The sequence below is a fragment of the Sturnira hondurensis genome, unplaced genomic scaffold, assembly GCF_014824575.4.
Source record: "Sturnira hondurensis isolate 20B ecotype Veracruz unplaced genomic scaffold, ASM1482457v3 Scaffold0021555, whole genome shotgun sequence".
Lineage (NCBI taxonomy): Eukaryota > Metazoa > Chordata > Mammalia > Chiroptera > Phyllostomidae > Sturnira > Sturnira hondurensis.
The window spans coordinates 4,975,203-5,002,487 of NW_028094186.1; the positions used below are offsets into that span (position 1 = coordinate 4,975,203).

General features: G+C 39.1%; 1 protein-coding gene across 1 annotated transcript in view; it reads left to right on the plus strand.

Annotated features, from left to right (window-relative positions):
• The window catches only part of EIF4G3 (eukaryotic translation initiation factor 4 gamma 3), a 294,797-nt gene that overhangs the window by 255,406 nt on the left and 12,106 nt on the right, over positions 1–27,285 (plus strand). Inside the window, exons 28-33 of the mRNA XM_037032698.1 lie at positions 3,395–3,615; positions 5,569–5,687; positions 7,813–7,985; positions 12,768–12,893; positions 14,330–14,411; positions 16,414–16,512. Coding sequence (XP_036888593.1) covers positions 3,395–3,615; positions 5,569–5,687; positions 7,813–7,985; positions 12,768–12,893; positions 14,330–14,411; positions 16,414–16,512 — 820 coding nt within the window. The remainder of the gene's footprint in view (positions 1–3,394; positions 3,616–5,568; positions 5,688–7,812; positions 7,986–12,767; positions 12,894–14,329; positions 14,412–16,413; positions 16,513–27,285) is intronic.

The following is a 27,285-nucleotide window of genomic DNA, read 5'->3' on the forward strand; positions in this document are numbered from 1 at the left end:
TAATCTTCACATTCTGTAATTTCCAAGATAAGAACAAAGTTGGATGGTAGATTCGGGATGGGGTTGAAAGGAAGGGTAAATTAATCTAGCAAATATGTAACAGTTTGCTCTGTAAGCAAGGCTGACTCAAAAATTCTAGAGTCAAAATGAGAGGACTTCCTTCCAAGACAGAGGTATAGGTAGATATATTTTGCCTCCTCACACAACCAAAAGAAGGACAACAACAAATTTAAAAACAAAAAATAACCAGAACTGCTAGAAAATTAAACTTTGTGGAAGTGCAACAACCAAGGCATCAAACCAGAAACATTCATCCAGACCAGTTGGAGGGGTGGAGATAGGCAGCTAGGGTGGAGAGGACCTGTGGCAAGGTGACAGCTGATGGGCTGGTCCGTCCCACAGTTGCATGTGGATAAACCTGGAGAAACATCTGGGGAGCAAGTCATACCGGGAAATGCAGGGTTCCAAGTGAGGGAAAATAAGCCCTCAAAACCTCAAAGTATAAAAATTGGTGGGGGATGAGGCAGCAGGAGAAATTATCAGCCTCACAGAAGAGTTCATTGGAGAGACCCACAGGATCCTAGAACATACACAAAGCCACCCACCTGGGAATCAGCACCAGAAGGGCTCAGTTTGCTTGTGGGTAACAGGGGAAGTGACTAAAAACCTGCCAAGAGCTGAGCAAGCAACATTGCCCCTCTCAGATTCTTTTCCCACTAACAGTGCCACAACTCGGCTATGTAGGTTGCTCCACCCTGGCGAATACATAAGGCTCAGCCCCTTACTGCATAACAGGTGTGCTGAGACAAAAAAACATGGCCCTAATGAAAGAGCAGCTCAGACCTCCAGAAAAAAATACAACTAAGCAATGAAGAGATACCCAACCTATCAAATGCAGAATTAAAAACACTGGTAATCAGGATGCTCACAGAAATGATTACATATGGTCACCAAATAGAGGAAAAAGTGAAGACTATGCAGAGTGAAATAAAGGAAAATATACAGGGAACCAACTGTGAGAGGAAAGAAACAGGGACTCAAGTCAACAGTTTGGACCAGAAGGAAGAAATAAACATTCAACCAGAACAGAATAAAGAAATAAGAATTCAAAAAAATGAGGAGAAGCTTAAGAACCTCCGGGACAACTTTAAACATTCCAACATCCGAATCATAGGGGTGGTGCCAGAAGGAGAAGAGGAAGAGCAAGAAATGGAAAACTTATTTGAAAAAATAATGAAGGAGAACTTCCCCAATCTGGCAAAGGAACTAGACTTCCAGGAAGTCCAGGAAGCTCAGAGAGACCCAAAAAAGTTAGACCCAAGGCACATCATGATTACATTACCCAAGATTAAAGAAAAGGAGAGAATCTTCAAAGAAGCAAGAGAAAAGGAGACAGTTACCTCAAAGGAGTTCAATAATTCTATCAGCTGATTTCTCTAAAGAAACCTTGAAGGCTAGAAGGGGCTGGAAAGAAGTATTTATAGTCATGAAAAGCAAGGACCTACATCCAAGATTACTCTATCCAGCAAAGCTACCATTTAGAATGGAAGGGCAGATAAAGTGCTTCGCAGATAAGGTCAAGTTCAAGGAGTTCATTATCACCAAGCCCTTAGTATATGAAATATTAAAGGGTCTAATCTAAGAAAAAGAAGATAAAAAAATACAAACACTAAAATGACAAACTCACAACTATTAACAACCGAATCTATAAAAACAAAAACAAAAATGAACTAAGCCAACAACTAGAACAGGAACAGATTCACAGAAATAGAGGTCACATGGAGGATTATCAGCAGGGAGGGGGAGCCGGGGCGAACAAAATACATGGGGGGGAGGAGTTAAAAATAGTATAGGAAATAGAGAACTTATATGTATGACCCATGGACATGAACTAAGGTGGGAGAATGCTGGTGGGAGGGGGGTACAGGACAGAGGGGAATAAAGGGGAGAAAAAAATAAGGCAATTTTTTTAAAAATATTTTATTTATTTATTTTTAGAGAGAGGGGAAGGGAAGGAGAAAGAGTGGGAGAGAAACATCAATGTGTGGTTGCCTCTCATGTGTCCCTTAATAGGGACCTGGCCTGCAACCCAGGCATGTGCCCTGACTGGGAATCGAACCAGTGACTCTTTGTTTCACAGGCCGTGCTCAATCCACTGAGCTACACCAGCCAGGGCCAAATGAGGCAATTTTAATAGCATAATCAATATATTGTATTTTTTTTAAGTCCTAGAGTCTGTGTAGGACTCTCCAAGCTAATGCCTCAGGATGCTCTAGATTAATTTAGCAATCTCAAGCGTGGAAATTAAAGGGTATGACTGCCCATCCGCACACTGATCTATCACACTGTTCAAGTTGTATTTGAGGTTGTCTTATTTTTCACTCATTGTAGGATACACAGTATGTATCCTATACTCTTCCTACTTTTCTTTTTGTAGGATTCATACAGTCAAGTATTCTGTTGGTTAGTAGCTCTGGAGAATGGATGAGGACCTGTAGTATAGTGACAGAGAACAAAGTTTTTAGTATACGCACCTTTAAAACTGAAGTTTGTTTTTGCTCTCAAACTTTTGTTTATTGCTATTGTAATGTTTGGTGAGGTAGGCTTTCTAAACTATGTCGTTATTCCCTTGGCATCGGAAACAAAATATGGGTAGCACAAGTCAGCTTTCTGTTGATGACCCCAATTGTCGCTGAGCACCAGAGGGGCTGTTAAGGTCTCTGTGGCTCTCTGATCTGACATCAGTTCCCCCAATGGCTGCTTCTTGAGCATGTGTTTTTCCCAGTGGTTAGACTGTTGTCGCGCCTCTGCCTCTTCCCTCTTCTCTCCCTTTTAACTAATTTGCTGCTTCTGATCTGCCATGGGTAAGGAGCTGTTTGTCCAGCTGGTTGGAATCGACAACTAAGTAGGAAAGTAGGAAGATTCTCTCTTAAAATGAATAAAATGTGTGACATTGGCTATTCCAAAGTTACTTCTACCTAATGCTCAAATATTCTCCATGTATTTGAAGTTTCTGAATAAATAAAGTGTGTAATTTCTAAGATAGTGATATGTTCTTTTGGTATTCTGTTTCCCTTTTACTCATTTAGTTCATATATTCATTACTGTCTTAAAAGATTTTTAAAAATTAAATCAAAGAATTGTCATAGTCATTATACATTTTTAAGTGGTATCTCTTTAACATTTAAAAGTTAAAGCCATCTTAGTGTTCTCTTTAAAGCACTGATTTTACTTGTTTTTATAATTACACTTAGAATATAATTGGTGCCTTGCACATCTCAAGTTTTCTCAAAAATTATTCTGCATACTTCAGAAAACCTTAGTGTTACTTTATAATTTAAATGCATAGGAGGTGAGAGCCTTTCTTTTGAAACATGTTACTTTGTCCTTTAAGTCGTGGAAGCATGGGCAGGGAGAAGAATGACAAGCCCCTTCCCTCTGGAACAGCTCGTCCAAACACGTTCATGAGGGGCGGCAGTAGTAAGGACCTGCTGGACAACCAGTCTCAGGAGGAGCAACGGAGAGAGATGCTGGAGACCGTGAAACAGCTTACGGGAGGCATGGACGTGGAAAGGAACGCCACTGAGGCTGACCGCAACAAAACCAGGGAGTCAGGTGAGAGACTTTCTATGAACAAATACAGACGAAGCTTTGGGCCTTCGTTTTGGAAATAAAACCATAAGGGAGATATTGTGCCTGAGTTGATTTCATGATAACAGCACACTCAGCAGCACCTTAAAAGTTTAACAAGCCCCTGGCAGGGTGGATCAGTTGGTTAAGCATTGCCCTATGCACCAAAAGGTTGTGGTTTCATTCCCCAGTCACCTCTTTTACCTAAGTTGTGGGTTTTATCTCATCAGGGTGGGATAAGATGCAACCTATCAATGTCTCCCCCCACCCCTCTCTCTTTCTTCCTCTCTCCCTCCCTTTCTATCTCTCTAAAAATCAGTAAACATATCCTCGGGTGAGGATTTTTAATAAAAAGTTGAAGGGACTCCTCATAGTTTCGTAACAGTTCTTACTCCACAGGTAAGAACTTAGTTCAGCAATTTGTAAATTATTTTCTTTCTCTGTCAATGGGATGGTGATGAGGTCCTCTTGCTGTATGTTAAGCAATCTCCATTTCTTACACGTTCCCTAAATAACGCCCCACTGTGCATTAGCGTGTGCATGCTTTTGTAGAGCCCCTCAAATGCGTGGGAATTCTGGCACTGAGCCACTGCAAGGCAACCAAAAGGAGAGTATCAGACCGTCTTGTTGCATTTATCTTCCTTGGTGTAACCTCTGTGGTCTTTGTATATGTTTATTACCATGTGTATGCTTAGAGGATGACTCAGATGATGCTCTACAAACTGCTTCATGTGTTTACCCTCTCTGTGTTTCAGGGTCCTTGTTCATTACATGGGGGTAACAGTGTAGGGCTATTATGAAGACTAAATGAGAAGTCAGTAAATGTAACTACTGAGAATGTTATCTGACATATACAAAAGTCTTCAAAATGTAGTAGAAGTCATGACGAAGGCGATGAAAATAGTTTAGAGATTATTTTTAGCATCTTGTAATTCTTAATCCTGAAGTAATAGTAGTGGTTTATAACATCTTTATAACTTGCAATTTGTTTTACTATATAAATTGTGTCTTCTAACTATAGTCTCTAAAGGGATTTCAGAAGCAAGTTGAAATGTCTTCACCCAGTGGATACAAACGTCAGATCTTTCAGCTTTAAGGATATGTAGCTTCCCTATCTGTGTTAGTTATTTGGGGAGCATAATAAAATAGGACATGAAAATAACACATAGAGTGAGTAACGTAGCACAGCTGCACTGTGCGTGTTTATCGTCTCATTTATCCAGTTTCCACATGCACACCCAGCAGCTCGTGACTTCTGGGCACTCGTTCCCTGCTCTCATCCTTCAGTCTGCTATGTCAGGAGGAACTTTATCAAATAATTCCGCAAAATATCATATATAAGTACAAACAGAAAAATGCTCTGAGGGAAGTGATCATAGTTTTAAGGGAACACTTGAACTTTCTAGGGTTGACACAGAGGTGTATCAGGGAAGGCTTCCCTAACTTCTGAAGGACCAATAGGAGTTAAAACAGGTCTGTAGGGAGGGACAGTATGGGACAGAGAAAGAGCATCCCAGATGGGAAGTACCATGAACATAGTAGTGACAGAACCATGTCGTGTTCCAGCAGTTGCCAAAGGCCAGCGAGGCTAGAGCTCCGTGCACAGTTGTGCGGGCCTCCTGAGCTTTTCATCATTGATGCAGTGGAAGGAAGTCAAAATACAGAAATAGACACAAAAGCTTTAATTACAAACATTTATCATGTTCCTATATCCTTTTAATTATTGCGGATCACGAAATTACTTAGTGTATATCTATTCTAAAATGAATGTCTCTGTATTCTGCTTTTAGGTGTCTTGCTTTGTCAAATTTGTCTATTTTTAATGCTTTTACTGGAAAAAAAGTGACAACAACATGTAAACATTATTAACCATGATCCCACCATTTTAATGATAATTTTTGTCATTCTTACTTTCTCACTTTGTTTAAACCTCACTAGTAGTGAAACCAGAAATTCCAACGACATCAGCCTCTGACAAGCCTTCATTGTCAGAAGAGGAAATAGAGAGGAAGTCCAGATCTATCATTGATGAATTTCTACACATTAATGATTTTAAGGTAAATGAATTTAAAGCAACAACAACAGAGTAAGCCCTGTGACAGACACAGTAACTTGATTCTGGCCTAAGTCCGTCGTAATGGTTAACAGATGACACGTAGAGTATGTGACCCAGTCCAGCGCAGTTCAGCTTGCACAGCCCTGAGACCTTTCTGCCAAGTACCTTCCTTTAAATTGATACTGTGGATTGAACAGTCCAGCGGCAGGAGGCAGGAATGGGTACCCGTCAGTCCCACTGTGGGGTGATCGTATCATACCTCATGATTTGTACAGTGTATCATCATTCTTATATTAACTTTACAGTGTGTCTGACATTACTTTTCCTTTATTTCTTAAGTAGAAAACTGAGTCACAAAGCAGTAAGCAATGTGCCAGCGTCAGACAGCCTAAGTAAACATTTTAAGTCACAGCTTTGCATTTGCCCTCCTTTAACCCCGACCTTCTCTTTGACCTTCATTTTAAGATGGCAGTGAATACGAAAGAGATTCTGCCTGACTTCATAAATTCTAGTGACAGAGAGTGACCATAAATAGGTAACTCCACAAATACATATTTAAATTGTAGTAATAGTAAATACTAGTAGAACTATTTAGGATCTTAGGGGAGATCATGTAATGGGACCTAATTTAGGGATCTGGAGTAAGCAAAGGCTTTTGTTCGATATATTGAGTACTTTTGCTTTAAAATATATTATTAATTCTTTCAAGCTTGCTTGTTCCCTTAACAACCTAGTTATAATCTACTTTCTAATGTAAAAAATCATCTTGGTTAGCTATTGCCCAGCCTTCTAAAAACCTCCAGCTCTGAAATTGTCCAAAATTCAGAAGTAGGGAAAAGTTTGATGATAAGCAAGTTGGAGAGGAGTACTTTGCAAAGACCCTTGAAAACACAGCAAAAATAAATGAACATTAACAGAAAAGAGCCAACAAATATACTTTATATACTGTGATTTGTTCGTTAGAGTCTTAGAAGGTGAGTATTCTTGTAAACTAACAGCACAGCGTTTCTCTCGCATGGAAGTAGAGAAATGTGAGAGACCCAGCAAGGGGAAAGGCTAAGAAAGATGAAAAGGCGTTATGATGGTGACAGGGCTATTAAAATGGGGCCAGACCCCACAAGGATGAGCAGCACAGGGAATAGAGAGCAGCAATGTTCTGGAAGGCAGAAATTAGGAGATGATTTATTTAGAAGACCACAAATGTGCATGAGATGCAGATGGAGCTGGAAACCGAAGGTTAATTGGTTAGAAGTATGTATAAGAAAGAGTTTTACATGACAGCCTGGCCTGAATGTTTAAAAAATGCCAATGTCATAAAACAAAAAAGAGGGAAAGGACAGATCTAGATTAAAGGAGTCAAAAGAGACCCGTGATGTTGGGTTTCTAGTTGGATCATAGAACAACAGAAAGTCATGGGCTCCCCTTCTCATATGCATCTTCCCCCTCAGAAGAGCCAGTCTCTTTAGAGGCAAAACCGAGGGATCTTACACTCAACTCTGAGGTAGGGGAGAGCGGGCCGCTCTCTGCTGTATTAGCGATGCAGCCACCCTCCATGCCAAAGGCAGTGGACCTGGCCAAATCACCCCGTAAGAAACACTGAACAAGCCACGTACCCCAAGAACTTCATAGTTCTTAGTACTTAAGCTAAACATGTTAACTTGCCTATGAAAGAAGACCTGTCTTGTTGAATATTTTGCAAATACTAATATACCCCAACAGAGTGACCTCAGTTGCCATTTTAAGTAAGGCCTTTGAATCGTGACGTTGAATTTCTATTTCATAATATGCCATATTCAGTTTTTTAAGTGATCATAAAACAGGTAAACATTGTATAGAAAAATACATTTTTGACTCTGGTCTTTTGAGTGATCTTTAATAAAATTGTTAACCTAAACATATTTGCTTTATAAAGACACACTTCTTCTGTTTTTAAATATGACTTACATTGCCCATATCAGCCTGCATTTCACTGAGCTGTGTTAGTGTTTTAAAAATTAGCTATTAAAACTGTCTTGTTTGCAGAACTTTCTACTGAGTTTGTCGTAAGTAAAAGATTTTAAACTTATTTTAACCCTCTGTTCATGCTGTCTAGATTTGGGGTAAGCTTTTATTTGCTGTTCGAACAGGAAGCCATGCAGTGTGTGGAGGAGCTGAGCGCCCAGGGCCCGCTGCATGTGTTTGTGAGAGTGGGAGTCGAGTCCACCCTGGAGAGGAGCCAGATCACCAGGGATCACATGGGCCAACTACTGTATCAGCTGGTGCAGTCAGAAAAGCTCAGCAAACGGGACTTTTTCAAAGGGTCAGTATCCTCCTCGAGTGGTATTTATTTATTAGGCTCTTGAGTAAGTACTTCATTTTAAAAGTACATTATCTATTTTAAGCTTTTAGCTTTTTTCATAGATTAAAAGTGTGTCTGCTATAATATGTAGATGTATAATATTGATAATGTGTTTGTTGGTATGATGAAATTTGGAGATTGTGCTAGGGCACAAAGGTTATCTTCTGGTTTTGGGTTTTTTTTAATCTTATTGTTAGGCCTATGTTGTGATGTAAGTAAGGTAGCGAAGACCCCTTAACCTTGGGGAACCTGAGGTTTCACTAGCCTATTTTCATGTAAACCCTTGGCTATTCTTTCAGGAAGGAAACTTTTCTTGTGAACAAAAATTAGAAAGATTTACTTAAGTCTTTCAAAAACCTTGGTTATTTGGGCCAGGAAATGCTTGTGTGTCTGTGTTAGCCCCATAGGAGGATGTGTAATTCCAAGTCGTTAGTGATTGAGTCAGTTCCAGGTTGGTTTCATTTCATTTCCCCTAGACTGCTGGTTTGGTGGTGCCTGGCTGTCACTAGTGTTGGGTCCTCATTTGATCGGGTTCTGATGTCTTAGTGAGACACCGTCATCACAGGTGCATGGATTAGGTTCTTTGTGGTGCAACCACCAAATCTCACCCGGGCTTAGGTTCTAACATCCATGTTTAAGGCTAAAACTGCGTATGGTAAAGAATTTTATTTATGATCCATGTCGTACAGTATAAACATACAACCACAGTCATCGCTGTTAGGTGCTTACTCTCTAAGGGACCAGGAACTAAAACTTCCTGAGGGCTGAGCATCAGGTTTGTGTCTCCCATCTCATACTGACTCAGGGTATATGCTCTTGTTAAGTGGAGTCGCAGTAAGCATTCTGCACTGTTTATTTTGCTCCTTATAAATCTTTTTGCCAAGCTTATGATGTATTCTGGTACATTCAGTGTGCATGTAGTGAAATGCTACTGTGTATCTTTCAGACCTGGTCAACCTCTTAGAAGAGTGTAACCATTAAATGCCATGGTTAATGTACTTAGGAATAAAGTACTCATTTGAGTAATGAGTAGTGTGTGATGAAAAATGGCGTTGTCCTCAAGGTTCTGAAAAATATGTACTTGTCCCTACGATCATTAAAAATTTGTGTTTCAACAATAAGCTAGATTTCTCTGGATGCCGTGACTGTATTAAGGCCATGTGACCCAGTTAAATGAATAAGAAACTTTGGCAACAGTTGCCATGATTGTTGGCCTTTAAGGCCAGGATGGTTTCCCAGTCTTAAAAGAGAAATATGTTGTTCACCCCACTAACCAGCCAGTATAAATAGTAAGAGTAATAAGGGGACCCACACCCTCACAAAGAAATCGAGGTCTGCTGCCAGCCAACCCGAAACTACAGTTTCAAGCCCCTAGAAAATACATTCCCAGTAACTATTATTATTACTTTATAACTAACTTGCTTTTTACCTAGATATTGTGATATATTCACCATAAAATTTTGGAAATTAGAATGCTGAATTATTATTTATCATTTTATATCTCTCTTCAAACTATGCTCAGAAGTTATTTCTATCTGGAAAGACTCCAAGAAGTGTAGTCTAGCTTCACCAGCTTTAATTGAATTTGGGGGGTGCTAGCTGGGTTTCTAGGCTGTCTCAGACACTTGCATTTCCCTTTGTGGGTTCCGCTGAGGAAAAGGTGTCATCGTTCATGGTCTCCACACTTTCATTGTTTTTGGTGGCGGTGGTGGTGGTGCTGGTTATGCTGCTGCTGGTTATGCTGCTGCTGGCAACACCGCCACAACCACAGCCTTTTATTTAGTCTGAAAATGGAATGAACACTTCTGGTCTCAGTAACTACTTCATCTTTCTCTATTTTTTCTTCCTTCTGCAGTTTGAAATAATGCAGTGGCTCCAGACCTAGCTTTTAATACTAAAATAGACCTGAACAGGCCATCCTTAGACCAGGACCGCTACGAAAACCCCTGTTCCTCCCTAAATGGAGAGGCCTGGCAATTTTTTCTAAGATGGAAACAAACTGATAGTTTAGTGTCATCATCCACAAAGAGGCTTCTTGCAAATAGATCCATTCCCCAGTTACTTCAAAATCCGAAGTAATAGATGGTTCACACTGTCCAGAGAGGCCAGTTCATTGGAACCATGGAAACTTCCTAAGTCTTTTGTCTCTTTGGTCTCAGTGTGCAAAGATTTCTGTTTTTGCACAGCGTTGCCAGGGACCATCTGAGGTTAGCTTACTTTGATGCTGCTGCTGGTTAGGTGCCAGCTTCTGAGCAGCCACTGAAGCAGTGGTTCTGGGGAACGGAAAGTAGAAGGCCTCCAAGTTTACTGGGCCCTGACCAGCCAACTAATGTTCTGCTTCTCCTACAGTTCCTTAATATTTAAGGTATGCGGTGCTACTATAAATTAAGTTATATTAGACAGAAGCTTCAGATAGGCTCTATGTGTTGGGTTGTTTATAAATAAAGTTTAGATCCTTTGGAACTTTCCTTATGGGGTACTGTTACTAACTCCGAGCATACAGTTGCCATATATAAAGGTCATCTTCACAAAGGCAACATCAAGCCATCTTCTTAGAATTTTCAGTACTTGCATCCAAATGCTTTATGACATAATTCAGGTAGGTAGGTAGGTAGATAAATGCATTTCAAGTGTGGTTGACACAGTCATTTTGTATCATGGCTTCAGAAGTCTTTTTTAAAACTGTCTGATAAAGGTCATTGAGTACAGTTCATTATTAGCCACGGAATTGGAATCACTTTGGAAGTTTAGTAAATGAAATCCAGGATGGCGAAAATTGGAGTTGACAGTGAACACAAAATATGTGTCCTTCTGGAGGCTCACTGTATCAGTATTTCACTTTGAGAAGTATTTGTTGGAGAGGAAATTCTTGTCTCCTTGACTACCTTTTGGAACTTTTCTTGCCACTGAGGCAATTCCACCTTGGTAAAGATAGGGTTCAGAGCCTACACAGGCCTGCGGACTGAGTTTCAGATGCGAAAATGCAGAGGCGCTAGTGAACGGTGAGAACCCTGTTTGCTCCCATAGGTGGGTAGGAGCGAGTTTCAATGGTCTTTGTTGTAGTGACCCTTCAACTGTGATACTGCAGGATTAGAAGGCCTTTCATCTTCTCTTATTTCGCTCTTTTACCTGTAGCTAGATTCTTAAACTTACAATAATACTTGATTAGTCCAGTTTGTAGGTGTCTTTATTCTTTCTTCCATATTTATCTACACATTTCCATTATTATTTAGTTGTCATAATTGTGAAAGATGCTACCGACAATGCCATTTCCAACTGTATTAGATTATTTTGCCTTTTTAGCAGATTTCTGATCAGACCTTCACTGAATTTTTTAAATTCCAACTTTTAACCATGCACTCCTTTCGTTAATTAGATTTTAGGCAGGAACTCAGTATATGAAATAAGTAAAAGTAGATCTCATGTAGTCAAAATCGGGAGAGAATGCCTGAAGTCCCACCTGTGGACCCTGCCAAAGTGGGCATCGTGGTCACTGTATACCGAGTGCAAGGCTGTGGTATAGCTCTGTTTCATTCATTCAGCCAACAGAAAATGTGTATTACGCAAGGCATTGTTATAGTACTACAGTAGTTTACTAGTCCAAAGACTACTGTGTTGGGGAGCTTCTGCACACCTACGATTTTTCTTTTAAAAATCACACAAAAAGATTTAGGAACTTTAAACCTAAAAACACATATCTCTTATCAGACTTGTTTTATGGAAATCCTATGTTCAGCCAAATAGGCTTTTTTTTTTAATCAGCAGTATGGCTTTGACAGTGATTGTGTTCTATAGACAGTCCCATGACTACTGGAGAAGTAGAAAACCAAGGCAAAAATACGGGTATCTTTTAGTTGTAATACAAAGATGAAAGTAGTACACGTACTGCTGAAAGGCAGAATGGCTGCAGTCATGGGTTCGTTAAACAGCTTAATCTCTGCCACTAACCCTGGAGCATGGATGGGCATTGTAGGGTGATTAACCCAGAAATCCTGGAGTCCATCTAGATTATGGTCCATTAGTAGCACATTAACTGAGCTGGAAGTCTACACATAATGAGAGAATAGTTAAGTATCTGTTGTATTGCAAATAGATGACAGATAATTGCAAGCCAGAAGGTCAGAAGGTTGGCGTTAGGAATTCCGGAAGCCCAGGGTTGGATAAAGTGGCTGATCTTCGAACTGTTTTGGAATGGCACCTGCAGGAAGGTTACTCTGCCATCCAGCGGTGTCTCTGTGTGCAGAGGTCTGAAAGGGTGTGAACACAGACAGGGCCTCCCCTGGGGCTCCTTCATTCATTCACTCCTTTTCTTAGAGACTGTGAATTTCCTTGTAATTATGCATGTGTCTCCTGTTACCATTTTTTTAATTCAACAGTCTTAAGAGAAAGAAGGTCAGTTAAATTTACTTTTGTTTTCATACTTTTTAATATGTTATATATATAGGATGAATAATAGTTCTTTTTATAATTCTAAATGAATAGCCATGCTGTTGAGCTGAGCCTAAGAAAAATTGCAGTGATATTTTGTATTTTACTTTTCTAAGGATTGTATTCAAATCCCATTTATTTCACTTCATGTTGAGAAATATTTCATAGCATGAGAGCTTGAAACCATTAACTTTTCTTTATGCCGCAGTTAGTAGCATGTCATAATGATGTTGTTGTTAGTAAAGTTGTCAGACTCTTACATCTGTCCACTTTTCCCCCCATTGTAAGCTGAATTTTTTCCCTGTTCTTTTTTAGTTTTTCAGAAACATTGGAATTGGCAGATGACATGGCCATTGATATTCCCCACATTTGGTTGTACCTTGCGGAACTGGTGACCCCCATGTTGAAAGAAGGTGGAATCTCCATGAGAGAACTAATCATGTAAGTTGTTCTTGTTTCTTCTTTCTTGTTTCTTGATGTGTATCAGGTTAAACTGACACGAAACTCATCAGCTGACCTTCTGTCATACTGTTGCTCTGTTGGTGCAGCGATTTTCAACCTTTTTCATCTTGTGGTGCATGTAAACTAACTACTAAAATTCTGCAGCACCCCGAATAATTACGTCTTTTGCCTGTCTGATAAAAATACATAGAACTTTGATTATTCATATGGACAGGTATTGCTATGTTGGCTGTTACCATTTTTTTAATTCAACAGTCTTAAGAGAAAGAAGGTCAGTGCCTCTAACTTTAATAGTCTAGTATTGCATATTTTTAAAATTCTTGGTGGTACACAGGTTGAAAATTGCTGCCTTAGTGCCTTTAGAGACTCTTGGATGCAGCTGTGACTCGTTAAGACTTCTGATTTTAATATAAAATGTTATAGTATACTGCATGTTTACTGTAGAAGTGATGGGGATATAACACCCACTGAGGTTAGCAACAATTACAGATTTGGCTCCAGAATCATGTAACTAACTAGAAGGTGATTTTGCTCCTGGAAACTTAATGCTCCTGGAAACTTTAATGTCTGTCGTTGCTCCAGTGCTGTGACACCTTATCAGACCATGACCCCTGTATGGTGCATGCTCAGGTTGTAATACAAGGAACTGAGGTCTCAAGCATTCCTAAATTAGAGCATGAGTGGGAAATGATTGCCACATTGCATAGACCAGTGTTTCCCAAAAAATTGTTCATTTTGACAGACTCTGCTCACTGCCGTATCCCTTTTCTTTGATATGCACAGAATGAATTATAGTACACTCATGGTTATGAGAATCCTGCAATAAAATGCAAAACATAAAAACTGTTCGGGTTTGTATAATCGACATTGCCTCACTTAATTGACTGTACAACGTGTTTTTTTTTTTGAGGAATGATTTTGGTACCCTGTAGAATACAGTTTGGGAAATACTGATTTAGGCTGTGAAAAAAATAGGTTCCTTTCTGTTTCAGCTGTATTCTAAAAAAGGTGGAGGGGCTTCCTTTCTTAAAAACAGTTAATAACTAAGGTTCACACCTGTTTGTTATCTATGGTGCTTTTCTCCTTTCAGCCTGAAGTGGGGTTTATATAAATAAATAGTTTATTAAGTGAGACTGATCCTTGCAACTGCTTCTGTCACGGAAACAGTTAAAGAAAAAGGCAAAAATCAGGAATTCTAAAGTCCCTTTGCAGCTTCTCCATGAAGCATAAAATGAACCTGAAGTTTCTGAACTACTTCTGTTGAAAATTACTTCGAGTGTATACTGGATGTGGCTTGCCCAGTATTATTCTTTAGGTTGTAAAGTATCTGATCTTCTGGCACGCGTTGTTTGCCTACTGTTTTAGAACAGAGAGTTTATTCTGAGGTACTTACTCACTGCTCCTATCTTTCACAGAGAATTTTGCAAACCTTTACTTCCTGTTGGAAGAGCTGGGGTCTTGCTTTCTGAAATATTGCACCTTCTATGCAAACAAATGGTGAGTGTTAAACCGAGTGTCTGGCCCAACAGCATGTTAGGAAGGGCAGTGATTTCAACCTTGGGTTATTGGTAAATGGCTTAGATATCACTGTGCAAGTAATTTCTGTTTCCTTTTATTTGAAAAAAAGAGGGAGGTCTCTGTTTAAATCTAGTTTCTTCCAGGGGTGTATTTGTCCTTCTGTTCACTAGTAACTTGGAAAAGAAGTACCTATTCTGAACTAGATTTGATATAACTCTTAAAAATTTCAAGGTATGGCCCTGGCTGGTATAGCTCAGTGGATTGAGCGTGGGCTCTGAACTAAATGGTTGTGGGGCACATGCCTGGGTTGCGGGCTGGGTCCCCAGTGGGGGCCAGGTGAAAGGCAACCACACATAGATGTTTCTCTCCCTCTCTTTCTCCTTCCCTTCCCCTCTTTAAAAAAATTTTTTTTCAAGATAATGTTTTATTTGTAGCTACTAATTTTATCTTTTCTTGAAACAAAATGGCTGCATTATTTATACTTTCTAATTGATTTCAATAAAAACTCCACCTCTTTCCAAGAAAGAGACAGGATTTATAAAATAATTAGTTTTGTTTTTTTCTGGATTGTGGGCTAGGTTATCCAGTTATAAGCAGGTGGTAAAAATTATTCTTCAGGATTGTGAATTTCTGTCTTAAAGTTAAATTTATTTTAGTTTAATAAATATACATAATTCTCTGCAATATTCTGTGCAAAGATCTCAGTGTACAAAGATAACTAAACTTAAAAGATTTTATAACTTAGAGCGAGAGATAGACAAGTCTACACCACTAGTTTCAAAGGAGGTGGCAGGTTCTGTATTAGAGGCCCTAGAAGTTTGGTTTGGGAAAGGGCTGTGCGGTCACAATGGTGGTGTAAGGCCTGGGGTCAGAGGTGTCAAAACAAAACGGGACTCGGGATGAAAATTTTGGAGTGATTTCTGGCTTATTCAAACCAAAGCCAAAAATATCGACGTGATAGATTTCATTGTTTTACAGGCATTGATTTTAAAAACTTGACATTTTATTTATCACTCTAAATCTACAGAAATCCTTGTGTTTTACATTTGTAACTGTTATTCACAGACAGATATACTAAATAGCCTGGACTTTAGTTCTAATTGATTACCTGTTTATTATTAGTTCTCTTTGCTTGGTAGCACTAAAATTTTTATTGAACCTTACTTTGGAGATCCAAAATTCTTCTCCCCTACCTGACTTTCGTCCTTATTTAAAAGTCAAATTCTTGTTAACTTTCATTTGTAAAAATTAAAATGAAATTCTCATAGGGCATAAACTCTGCAGTGAGACAGCCTGAGTTTAAATCCCGGCTCTACCAAATTACCAGCTATGCCTTGGGCAAGTCACTCTGTGAAATAGTTAGTGCATACGCCATCGATGACAGCTGCAGCCTCAATCCCTGACATTTTCCTTTGTTGCTGTGACTTTATTCAAGCAGTGGACTTGCCCCTCCACTAACAACAGCTCTTCTCTATTTCTTGGGTTCAACCTGTGCTTCTTTTCCCTTGAAATACTTCTCATACCTGACTCAGGAGAAGCAGCTTTTCTTAGCCATTCTCCTGTGAGACAGCGAAGCGGTGATGTGCTATGAGGAGGGGTGCCAGTGAGGCTGTCCAGTAGCTTTGGTAGCAGATGCATCTAGCACTGTCTAGGAAAAGAGGCAGTGTTGAATTTGCAAACTCAGGGCATGGGTCTCTTTTTCGCTGATTAGATTCATAAATTCTAGGTCCCAGCTTGCAGATCCCTAGGTTAGTCATCTGGCAAAAGAAATTGTGAAACCTTAAACAGCTGTACTTCAGCCATTCACCGTTATGTTTACATACATTCAGACATCTCAGTTTCTATACTAAGTGTCCTAGAAATTAACTTCATACCTGCAAGAAAAGGGGTAGATTTTGCAGATTTCTCAGTCTTAGCAGTTCTGCCATCTGTTTTTTCTCTTGCCAGTATGAAGGTAAATGGGTTTTGACTTCTGTTTCAGAGCCATAAGAAAGTGGGAGCTTTGTGGAGGGAGGCTGACCTCAGCTGGAAGGACTTTTTGCCGGAAGGGGAAGATGTACATAATTTTCTCTTGGAGCAGGTATGTAAGAACACGACTTACCCCTTCCTGTTTGATGTTATGTGTTTTTAATCCACGGTTGGGAGTATGTGTATGTGAAGGACCAATGTAATTTATAGACGCATTTTTGACTGCACCGGTGATTGGTGCCCCTAACCTCTCTGTTCTTCCAGGGTCAGCCATAGTAGGTCTATACTAAAGATAATTTTGTTAATATTCTAGTTATTAAAATTAGACCAAAATAGGAGTTATGGTCAGGGTGTCACTTTGAGTCCACTTGAACTCATTAGCTATAAATTAAAAAATAACATTTAAAAGACTTAGTCACACACGCAAAACAAGCCAGAGGGAGGGGGCAGATGGAGGAGGGCAAAGGGGCAAAAATTGGGAAAACTATAATAGCATAAATAATAAAATACAATTTAAATAAATAAATAAATCTAAAAAGAGAAAACAAACTATGTATCTCTGTGAACAAGAAATGAAATTGAGTGGATTGAGTGCAGGCCTGCAAACCAAGCAATCGCAGTTCGATTCCCAGTCAGGGCACATGCCTGGGTTGCCGGTTCCCAGCAGGGGACGCATGAGAGGCGGGATATTTCTCTCCCTCTCTCCTTCCCTTCTCCTCTAAAGATAAATAAATAAAATCTTTTTAAAAAATGAAATTGATAAGCCAGGTGGTAATAGGATTGAAGCCGCAAGTTGTCTGAGCTCTGAATTCAAAAAGCAGGTAGAGATGACCAGAGTTATTTCTGTGGGTAACAGGTGCTAGAGTGCTTTTTTTAATAACTTAGAGGACTGGGGGACAGGCTTACTGCATAAAATGTAGTTAAATACCATAAATAAATAAGCGAAAGGAAGTAGACACAGTCTTATGGCCAGAACCTTCACTAGTCTGCCTACTGTCTGGATCTAGAATCCACAAGGCAGGAGACCCAGTGGTCAATACAGTGAGGTGCTAGACAGAGAATCGTGAGGGTCAGATGAAAGCAACCATAAAAGTATTACACCGAAAAGAGTGACTGAGAAAGAAAAAAAAACTCTCAAAGTGACCCTATAAATTAAAGTCTTAAAACATATAGAAAATTAAAGCTAAGAGAGCCAACAAAAATCAGCAAAAGGAGAAAAAAATTACTCTTATGTAAAAAAAATTATAAAGCAATTTGAAAATGGCTTTAAAGTAAGTCTGTTGTATTGGATAAAGACATTGCCTTAGGTTACTATGGGTTTTAGCTTCCTTTTGATTGATTGTAGTCTGGATGGATATATTCGGAACACTCCTGAGAAAACAGTAAGAACCTACATAAAGTATAATTTATCTAGCATTGCTGGGCTAAAGAAGAGAAGAAATTTCCAAGGAACAAAAAGAATGAGGGGAGCCCTGGCCAGGTAGCTCATTTGGTTAGAGCATCATTCCAGTATACTACTAGCGTTGTGAGTTTGATCCCCCATCAGGGCACATATAAAAATCAATCAATACATGCATAAATAAGTGGAATAACAAATTGATATTTCTTTCCTTGTCCTTTCCTCTTTCTCTAGAAGCAATATTTTTAAAAAATTTTTAAGTAAGGAGAAAAATACCTACAAATGAAATCTGAACTCTGAACCATAACCACATTTGAAGGACACACTGCCAATGCCATTGCAAGTGCTGCCAGAGATCTTGAAAGAGGTTGAAATGGTCCCAAGTTCAACACTGTCATGGCTCCAAGAAGCAGACTAAAATGCACTTTGCAAAAACATTCTCATCTTAGGTCTCCTTATGTTCTACAAATTAACATTATCTAAATATATGAGTTAACATATATTTAGAGTTCATATAACATAATGAAATAAGCATCCATGAATGAGAGTAAATAGACAGCAAATGCTAGATTTAGACCTAAGATAATAGAATTATTACTCAAAATATAAAATAACATGTTTTTAAAAAAGAGGGAATCACAAAAATGAGCAAAAAAGAAGAGACTAGTCAAAATGACTGGACAAATTTTCAAAAGAAGATACTACATATTAGATAGAATTATAAGAGATGTTAAAGAGATTGAGGGGACAAAATGAGAAAGTCTAATGTGTGTCTGCATGGAGTCCTAGAAGGAAAAATAGAATGACTCGTGGAGAGAAAACATTTGAGAGACTATGGCTGACACTTTTCCAGAACTGGTGAAATATGTGAATCTGTATAAAAAGCATATGTGTACCACACAGGTCAGTTATGATCAAACTGCATAATAGCAAAGACAGAAGATTTGAAAATAGCTAGCAAGAAGTAAGTTTATTACCCTATAAAGGGCAAAACAGACTTTGGTATAGGAACAGTGAAAAAGCCAGAAGGTAGTGGAATAATTTCACACTGTTGAGAAAATATCAGTTAATCTAGAATTGCTTCTCCAACTAAACCTTTAAGAATGAGGGCAACACATTTGGAAACTTTATAACACACTTCTGAATAATCCATGCATCAACAAAAAAATGTAAAAGACAGAAAAGGTATTATAAAGTGAACAAAAATGAAAACACAACATATAAAAATTTATGGAATGCAACTAAAGCAGTATTTATAATAAAACTTTTAGCACTTAACACCTGTATTTCTAAAAGTAGGTCAAAAGTCAGTGACCTCAGCTTCAGCCTTACAAAATTAGAAAGAGGAAAATATGAAAAGTAAATAGCAGTCAATAATAAGATGATTTTGTTTCACTCAGTGAAACAAAAAAAGTAAGTCAAGTGCTGATTCTTTGGAAGATAAAATTGATAAACCTCTGACTAATAAGGAAAAGGAATTAAAAAGAGAAGACACGAATTACCAATAAAAAGAATGAGAAAGGTAATAGCATTATGCAAATGGTACATGTAATGGATAGAGAACTTTGTGAGTAATCTTTATGCCAATAAACATATCAGCTTAGTTGAGATGAACAATATCTTGAAGGATACAAGCTTTTAGAGCTAACTCAAGAATAAATAACCTGAATGTTGCCTATTAAAAAATGAAATATTTAAATATATTCTCACAAAGAAAATTCCAGCCCCAATGGTTTTACTATTGAATTCTACCAGACATTTAAGCAAGAAATAAACCAGTTCTCAAAAAATATTATACCGATTTTACCAGAAAACTGAAGAGAGGTACTTCCCATCTCATTCTGTGAGGCCAATATTACTTTGATAACAAAACTAGAGAATAAGAGAAAACTACAGACTTCCAACCAAGATGGACACGTAGATAGATATGATTTGCCTCCTCATACAACCAAAAGTAGGACAACAATTTTTTTAAAAAAATCGGAACAGCCAGATAATTGAAGTGTATAGAAGTCTGAGAACCAAGGATTTGAAGAAGAAACATTCATCCAAACTGGAAGCAGAGGTGGAGACGGGCAGCCGGACTGGAGAGGATACACAGCAAGGCGATGGGTTAGGCCTGGTGAGGCAGCAGGTGGCAGACGGGGGCGGGGGGGGGGGGGCGTCTCATATTTGCATGCGGATAAGCCGGGAGGAACAACTAGGGAACAAGGCAGAATACAGAATAAGACAAAGGATTCCAGCATGGGAAACTAAAGCCTCAAAACCTCTGGCTGTAAAACTCTGTGGGGATTTTTACAAAATAGAAACAATCTATTTTTGTTTTTTCATTATCTTATCTTTAGTATTCATTGTCTTTCTGTTCTAATATAAATAGCAGAGGTGTTTATAAGACTTATAATAGATGAATCTTGTAGAAAAATTAAAAGGTGTAACCACAAAGTCTGGAAACAGATTTCTTAATAGATTGAACTCTTTGGTTACTTCTTTTAGGATACACTATAAGCACAAGTTTATTCCATGAAAATTAGAAACACCAATCATATGAGGCAATACATTGTGGATGGATGTACAGGATTAATGAACATGCTACCTCAGGGCACATTGCTCATTGCAGTTTTGCATAACTTGTTATTGAAATATGCCTTCCTAGGGAGGAATAGCACATTGAACATCTCATAGAATATCAGTAAACTTGATATTACGGATATTTGTTTATGTTTCCATACTTTATGTGACATGAACAATTTTAACTCAGAGGACAAAGCAGGAACCACAAATCCCCTTGTTGTAACTATCATGTTAATTATCAACTGTTAAGTTGCTTATACCCACCTTTGTGAAAGAAGTATGTCTGTTTGTTTCACTTTTTATCCAGTCCCAGAGATCTTGCTGCTTTGCTTTCTCCCTCCTCCCTAATGCATCAGCAGTGAATTTCATATAACCCCATTATGCCTCTTCCTTTGATTGTAATGTATAAAATAAAATGCAAAACTGTCAAGAAAAATATACAGGGAGCCAACATTGAAGAGAAAGAAACCAGAACATATATCAATGATTTGGAATAGAAGGAAGAAATAAACATTCAACCAGAACAGAATAAAGAAACAAGAATTCAGAAAAACGAGGAGAGGCTTAGGAACCTCCAGGACAACTTTAAACATTCCAACATCTGAATTATAGGGGTGCCAGAAGGAGAAGAGGAAGAGCAAGACATTGTAAACTTAACTGAAAACATAATGAAAAAAAAAGAACACATAATGAAGGAGAACTTCCTCAATCTGGCAAAGGAAATAGACTTCCAGGAAGCTCAGAGAGTCCCAACAAAATTGGACCCAAGGAGGAACACACCAAGATACATCGTAATTAGCCCTGGCTGGTGTAGCTCAGTGGATTGAGCTCGGGCCTGCGAACCAGAGTATTGAGGTTCGATTCCCAGTCAGGGCACATGCCTGGGTTGCAGGCCAGTTCCCAGCAGGGGACACACAAGAGGCAACCATACATTGATATTTCTCTCCCTCTCTCCTTCCCTTCCCCTTTAAAGAGAAATAAATAAATAAATTTTAAAAAAAGATACATTGTAATTGCATTATCCAAGATTAAAGACAAGGATGCTACTTAAAAGCAGCCAGAAAAAGGGACATAGTTACCTACAAAGGAGTTCCTATAAGACTAGCAGCTGATTTCTTAGAATAAACATTACAGACAAAAAGTGGTTGGCAAGAAGTATTCAAAGTTATGAAAGGCAAGGACCTACATCCAAGATGACTCTATCCAGCAGCTATCGTTTAGAATGGAAGGGCAGATAAAGTGCTTTCCAGATAGATAAGGGCAAGTTAAAGGAGTTTGTCATCAGTAAGCCCTTATATGAAATGTTAAAGGGTCTTATCTAAGAAAAAGAAGATTAAAACCATGAGCAGGAAAATTAGAACAAACTCATAACTATCAACAACTGAACCTAAAAAACAAAAAACAAACTGAGCAGACAACTAGAACAGGAACAGAATCACAGAAATAGAGATCACATGTAGGGTTATCAATGGGGGAGGGGGAAGAATGGAGGAAAAGCTACATAGAATAAGAAGCATAACTGGCAGGCACAAAATAGACAGAGGGTAGTTAAGAATAGTATAGGAAATGCCCTGGCTGGTGTAAGTCAGTGGATTGAGCGCGGGCCTGCGAACCAGAAGATCACGGTTCGATTCCCAGTCAGGGCACATGCCTGGGTTGCAGGCCAGTTCCTAGCAGGGGCCAGTTCCCAGCAGGGGACACACAAGAAGCAACCATACATTGATATTTCTCCCTCTCTCCTTCCCTTCCCTTCTAAAGGTAAATAGTAAAATTATTTTTTAAAAAAAGAATAGTATAGGAAATGGAGAAGCCAAAGAACTTATGTATGATCCATGGACATGAACTCTTTAGTTCATGGGTGGGGGAAACGCTGGTGGGGCTGGGTGGGTGAAAGGTGGAGGGGAATAATTGAGAGAAAAAAATTGGGACAACTGTAATAGCATGATCAATAAAATATACCAAAATAAGGAAAGAAAAGTATAGACCTGTATTCCTAATTAACATAGAGAAAAGTTTCTCAAGAAAATTTTCACAAATCATCTCCAACAATATATAAAAGGGGAAATACATCATAACCAAGTAGGAGTGTAATATTGGTTCACTTTCTAAAGTTAGTAAGTGGGTGTAGGGAAGGTGGAGTACAAAGCTCCAGAATAAGCTCCTCCACTGAAACAGCTATGGAGCCGGCAAGATCTATTAAAATCAGCTGTTTTGGAATTGCGCACTACCAACAGCAATGGAATGCCTGATGACAAAAAAGAGACTGGTGAGTTTTGGTGCTTTAGCCTTCTCCTTGTAGACGCTACCAGCCCCCAGCCCAGTGGCAGGCAGCTGAGAAGAGGGCAGCACCTCTTTCCTTCAGCCAGGTTGAGCAGTCAGGACTCGTCCTCCCGAGACTGGTGCTGTGTCTTTCAGTCTGCCTGCCAGTTCGCTGAGGGTCTAGTGCAGGGTCTGGCCGTTGTTTTAACTCCTCAAGCTAAAACAATTTCCTGGATAGTGTCTGACAAAGAATTTAAAGAAATAACACCCTTGTGTATTCCCCACATCTGTCTCTTTTTCCTCATTGGATCCAGGCATTCACTGAAATCTTTGGAAGGTCACTGGCTGGCTGCAGAATTAATAAATCAGAGATTTCAAGGACCACGCACCAGAAGGAGTGTAGTCCCTGTGTCAAAGTCATCAAGCAAACACGTGACTACAACATCAGCAATCTCTGGGGAAGGGGGAGGACGGTGCCCAGGTTAACATGTTACAGTGTTCAAAATGTCAGGTTCTCAATAAAAAATTATAAAGCATACAGAGAAACGGAAATATAGCTCATTCACAGGGATAAAAAAAGAAATTGACAGAAAGCATCCCTGAGGAAGCCCAAACGTTGGACACACTAGACAAAGACTTTAACTGTCTTAAATATGCTCAAATTGCTGAAGGAAATCATGGAAAGAGAACTAAAGGAAATCAGGAGAATGATGTGAGAACAACTTGGAAATATAGATAAAGAAGTAAGAAATTATAAATAAGAATCAAGCAAATTCTGGAGCTAAAAAGGTATAATAGTGGAAATAAAAATTAACTTCAGTCATGCACCACTTAATGACATTGCGGTCAAAGCTGGACCACATATATGATAGTGGTCCCATAAGTGTATAAAGGGGCTGAAAATTCCATCACCTAGTGACACTGTAGCAGTCATTGTCAGGCAAAGGTGGTGAAAATCCACAAGGCTGTGATTGCAGGGACAAACAGCTTTAACCTGGAAGTGAATGAGGATAACATCGGGATGCTCCTAGAGGTGGTTCCTGAGGAATTGACTGCGGAGGAATTGACTAGAACAGGAACACATAGATGAAAAGGAGATTGCAGAAGGAAAAGAACCTCAAGAAGATTTGCAGTGAAGGCTTTAGCTGAAGCATTTGCAGACCTCAGTAAGCCCCTTGAAAAGTTTGATAAATTGGAACCCAGCACTGAGGGTTTTCATTAATAGAGAGGAGTGTTCATGGTGCTTTATCTGCTTACAAGCAAATCTATGATGGGAAAAGCCAAGCAAACCATCACAGACATGTTTCTTAGAAGAGTGACACCTCCTAAACTTCCTCCCAGAGGTGTTCCAGAAGAAGGCATTGCCCTCGTAGGTGGTGACAACTCCATGCATGTTACTGCCCCTGAAGATCTTCCAGATAGGACACAGTGATACTGATAATCCTGACCCTGTGTAGGCCTGGGCTAATGTGTGTGTTATGTTTCAGGTTTTTAATAAGAAAATTTAAAGAAAACAATTTTAGGATAATGGTATTGAGTAAAGAAAATATTTCTGTATAGCTGAACAGTGTCTTGTGTTTTAAGGCTGTTATTATAAAAGTCCAGAAGTTTTTAAAAATTAAAGTTTACAAAGTAACAAGTTACAGTAAGCTAAGGTTAATTTACTATTGAAGAAAAAATTTTCAAATAAAGTTAGTGTAGTCTGAGTGTAGGGTGTTTATGAAGTTTACAGTAGCATATAGCACTGTCATAGGCCTTCAAAGTCATTCACTGCTCACCCAGGGCAACTTCTGGTCCTGCAAGCTCCCTCCGTGGTTAAGTACATGTAAGTGGACCTGTGCGGTTCAAACCTATGTTGTCCAAGGATCAACTGCATTGTACCTTTTCTGTGTTTAGATAATGCTTAGGTACACAAATACCTACCACTGAGTTACAGTTGCCTACAGTATTCAGTACAGCCGTACCTGCTGTTAGCCTGCGAGCAGTTGACTTTACCACATAGCCTACGTTTGTGTAAGGGTACTCTATGTTTGCATGATGAAATTGCCCAATGATGCATTTTATACAATGTATCCTTGTCATCAGGCAATGCAGGACTGGAGAGGGGTTCAACAACAGCTTTGAGTAGGCAGAAGGAAGAATTGAAGAATTTGAAAATAGGGCAGTTGAAATTGTTCAGTCGGGAGTCACTGATGTAGACTAATGTACTCCCATGAAAATTGATCCCTAATTGTTGCAGAAGATACATTCTTTTATTAATTGTTTTGCCAATGAAGCTTCTGATATTGTTCTATGAAACTATGAATATCATTTAATTTTTTAAAATAAAGTCCCTGTAGTTATTTATTTTCAAAATATTGGAAAATTAACTTATTAAACATACAGAAATGCTTTAAAAGAAGAAGTTGATAAGTTTAAGAAGCAGGAAGAAAACTGAACTTAATATTAAAATATTAACAGAGCCTGAGGACTAATGGGACCCCATCAAGCATACCAACATGCACGTTATGGAGTCCAAGAAAAAGAAGAGAGGGGGGAAAGGGCAGAAAAAATATTTGAAGAAACAAATATTTCCCAAACAAAAAGCTTTCCAAATTTGATCTAAGAGATGAACCTACACATCCAGGAATTTCAGTGAGCACCAAGAAGGGTAAACTCTAAGAGGTTCGCACTAAGATATATTTTAATGAAACCATTAAAATACAAAGAGGGGAGTAGGCCATTGTAGCGGAAGGGGCGGCTTGGGGTGGGGGGTGGGGAGCCTAAGGGGCGGCTGGGGGGGGCGGGGCGAGGGCCACCTGGGTCCATCCGGCTCACCACCAGGGGTCTCTGGTGATCACTGTCACTCCACCCTTGGCGCCCCCCCCTCATTGTGGGTGAGCTGGGGGTGGGGCCGGGGTCGGGATCCTGGGGACATCCACACAGTGAGATGACCTCCGTGAGGGCCGCTGGTTCAGCAGCCCCACCCGGGTAACAACAACAGCAAAAAAAAAACAAAGAAAAATTTTAAAGCGTCTAGAGAGGTGATTGGTCATATACAAAGAATCTTCAGTAAGTTTAAGAGCCAGTTTCTCATCACAAGCCATGGAAGTCAGAAGACAGTGGGATGATAAACTTAAATGCTAAAACTTAAAAACTGTAAACCAAAAATTCTACATCTGGCAAAATTTCCTTTGAAAGAAATGAAGGTATTCTGAGGTCCCAACGCTGAGTGAGGACGTCACCGAGAGACCTGCCCTGCAGGGGGCGCTGCAGTTCTTCAGCCCAAAGTAGCGAATCTGCATTTCTCTCTCCGTATCCCTCTCCCTTCCTCTCACTCTCTAAAACCAATAAACAAAAATTAAAACCGGGAGAAAATAATTTGATTTTTCTAAGCTTCAGATTCCTCACCTATGAAATGCAATAATGCCTACATCATACAATTTTTGTGGGGAATACTGAGATAATGTTTTAAAACAGGGAGCACAGAGAAGTACTCAATAAATTGTTAATCTTGTTGGGCTTAATTAAAATGTTTAAAAAGCCATTGGAAAAATGAAGTTCCAGAAAACTTGGACTTTGATAATTCTGACTTTTAGCTTTCTTCTAAAATAGATATTTCATGCCCTTTTCTGAGGAACCCTAGTATATTCTGCAAGAGGTAATGGTGAACTAATTCAATAATTTGAAGCCCAGTCCCTGGCCGGGTAGTTCAGTTGGTTTGAGTGTGGTCCCAATACACCAAGGTTGCAGGTTCCATCTCTGGTCAGGGCACATACAAGAGTCAACCATGAATGCATAAATAGTGGAACAACAAATCAGTGCTTCTCTCTCTCTCTCTTTTTCTCACACACACACTCTCTCCCCATGCCTCTCTAAAATCAATTTTTTTATTAAAAAAATGTTGCCAAGTCTAGCCTTCTAGAATCAAGAAATTGAACAGCTTGTAACAAGGACACAAGAGTTCTGAGAAACAAATGTGTCTCTACAGGAACAAAAATAGATTCGTTGACTCCCTTTAACAGTGTTAAAGCTTTTATTTTCAAGTTTTCCTATCATATTTCATTAATAAGCACAGTACTTCATGTTTGATTTTATTGTTGTTAATTGCTCTCAGACATTAACTGATTTCTTTGGGTTTGGGGTAGGTTAAGGTGGTGTTCTAACACTTGAGAGTGTAAGAATAAATTTGGGGACTATTTCAAGGTTATGAAAAGGTGGTTGCCTGTTCTGAAAAGAACTTAGGGCCATCATCTAGTTCTTTTCAGTATATATTGAAGTTGTGGGGGGATTGGGTATTTTTCATCATTGAATAAGAAAATTGCAATATTGAGTCATGTATCTGAAATTTTTTTAAAAGACTTTATTTATATATCTTTAGAGGGAAAGGGAAGGAGAGAGGGAGAGAAATATCAATGTATGGTTGCCTCTCATGTATCCCCCACTGGGAACTGGCCTGCAACCCAGGCATGTGCCCTGACTGGGAATCAAACCGCGATCGTGTGGTTCCCAGGCCCAAGCTCAATCCACTGAGCTACACCAGCCAGGGCATGTATCTGAAATTTGATGGGAAGATGTTATTTAGAAATGCTACATATTTGGCAAAGACAATTAATAGTATGAAAAAATATTGGAGAATTCAAGGTAATTTTTTCTTTTGTGAATCCAAGAAAGGTA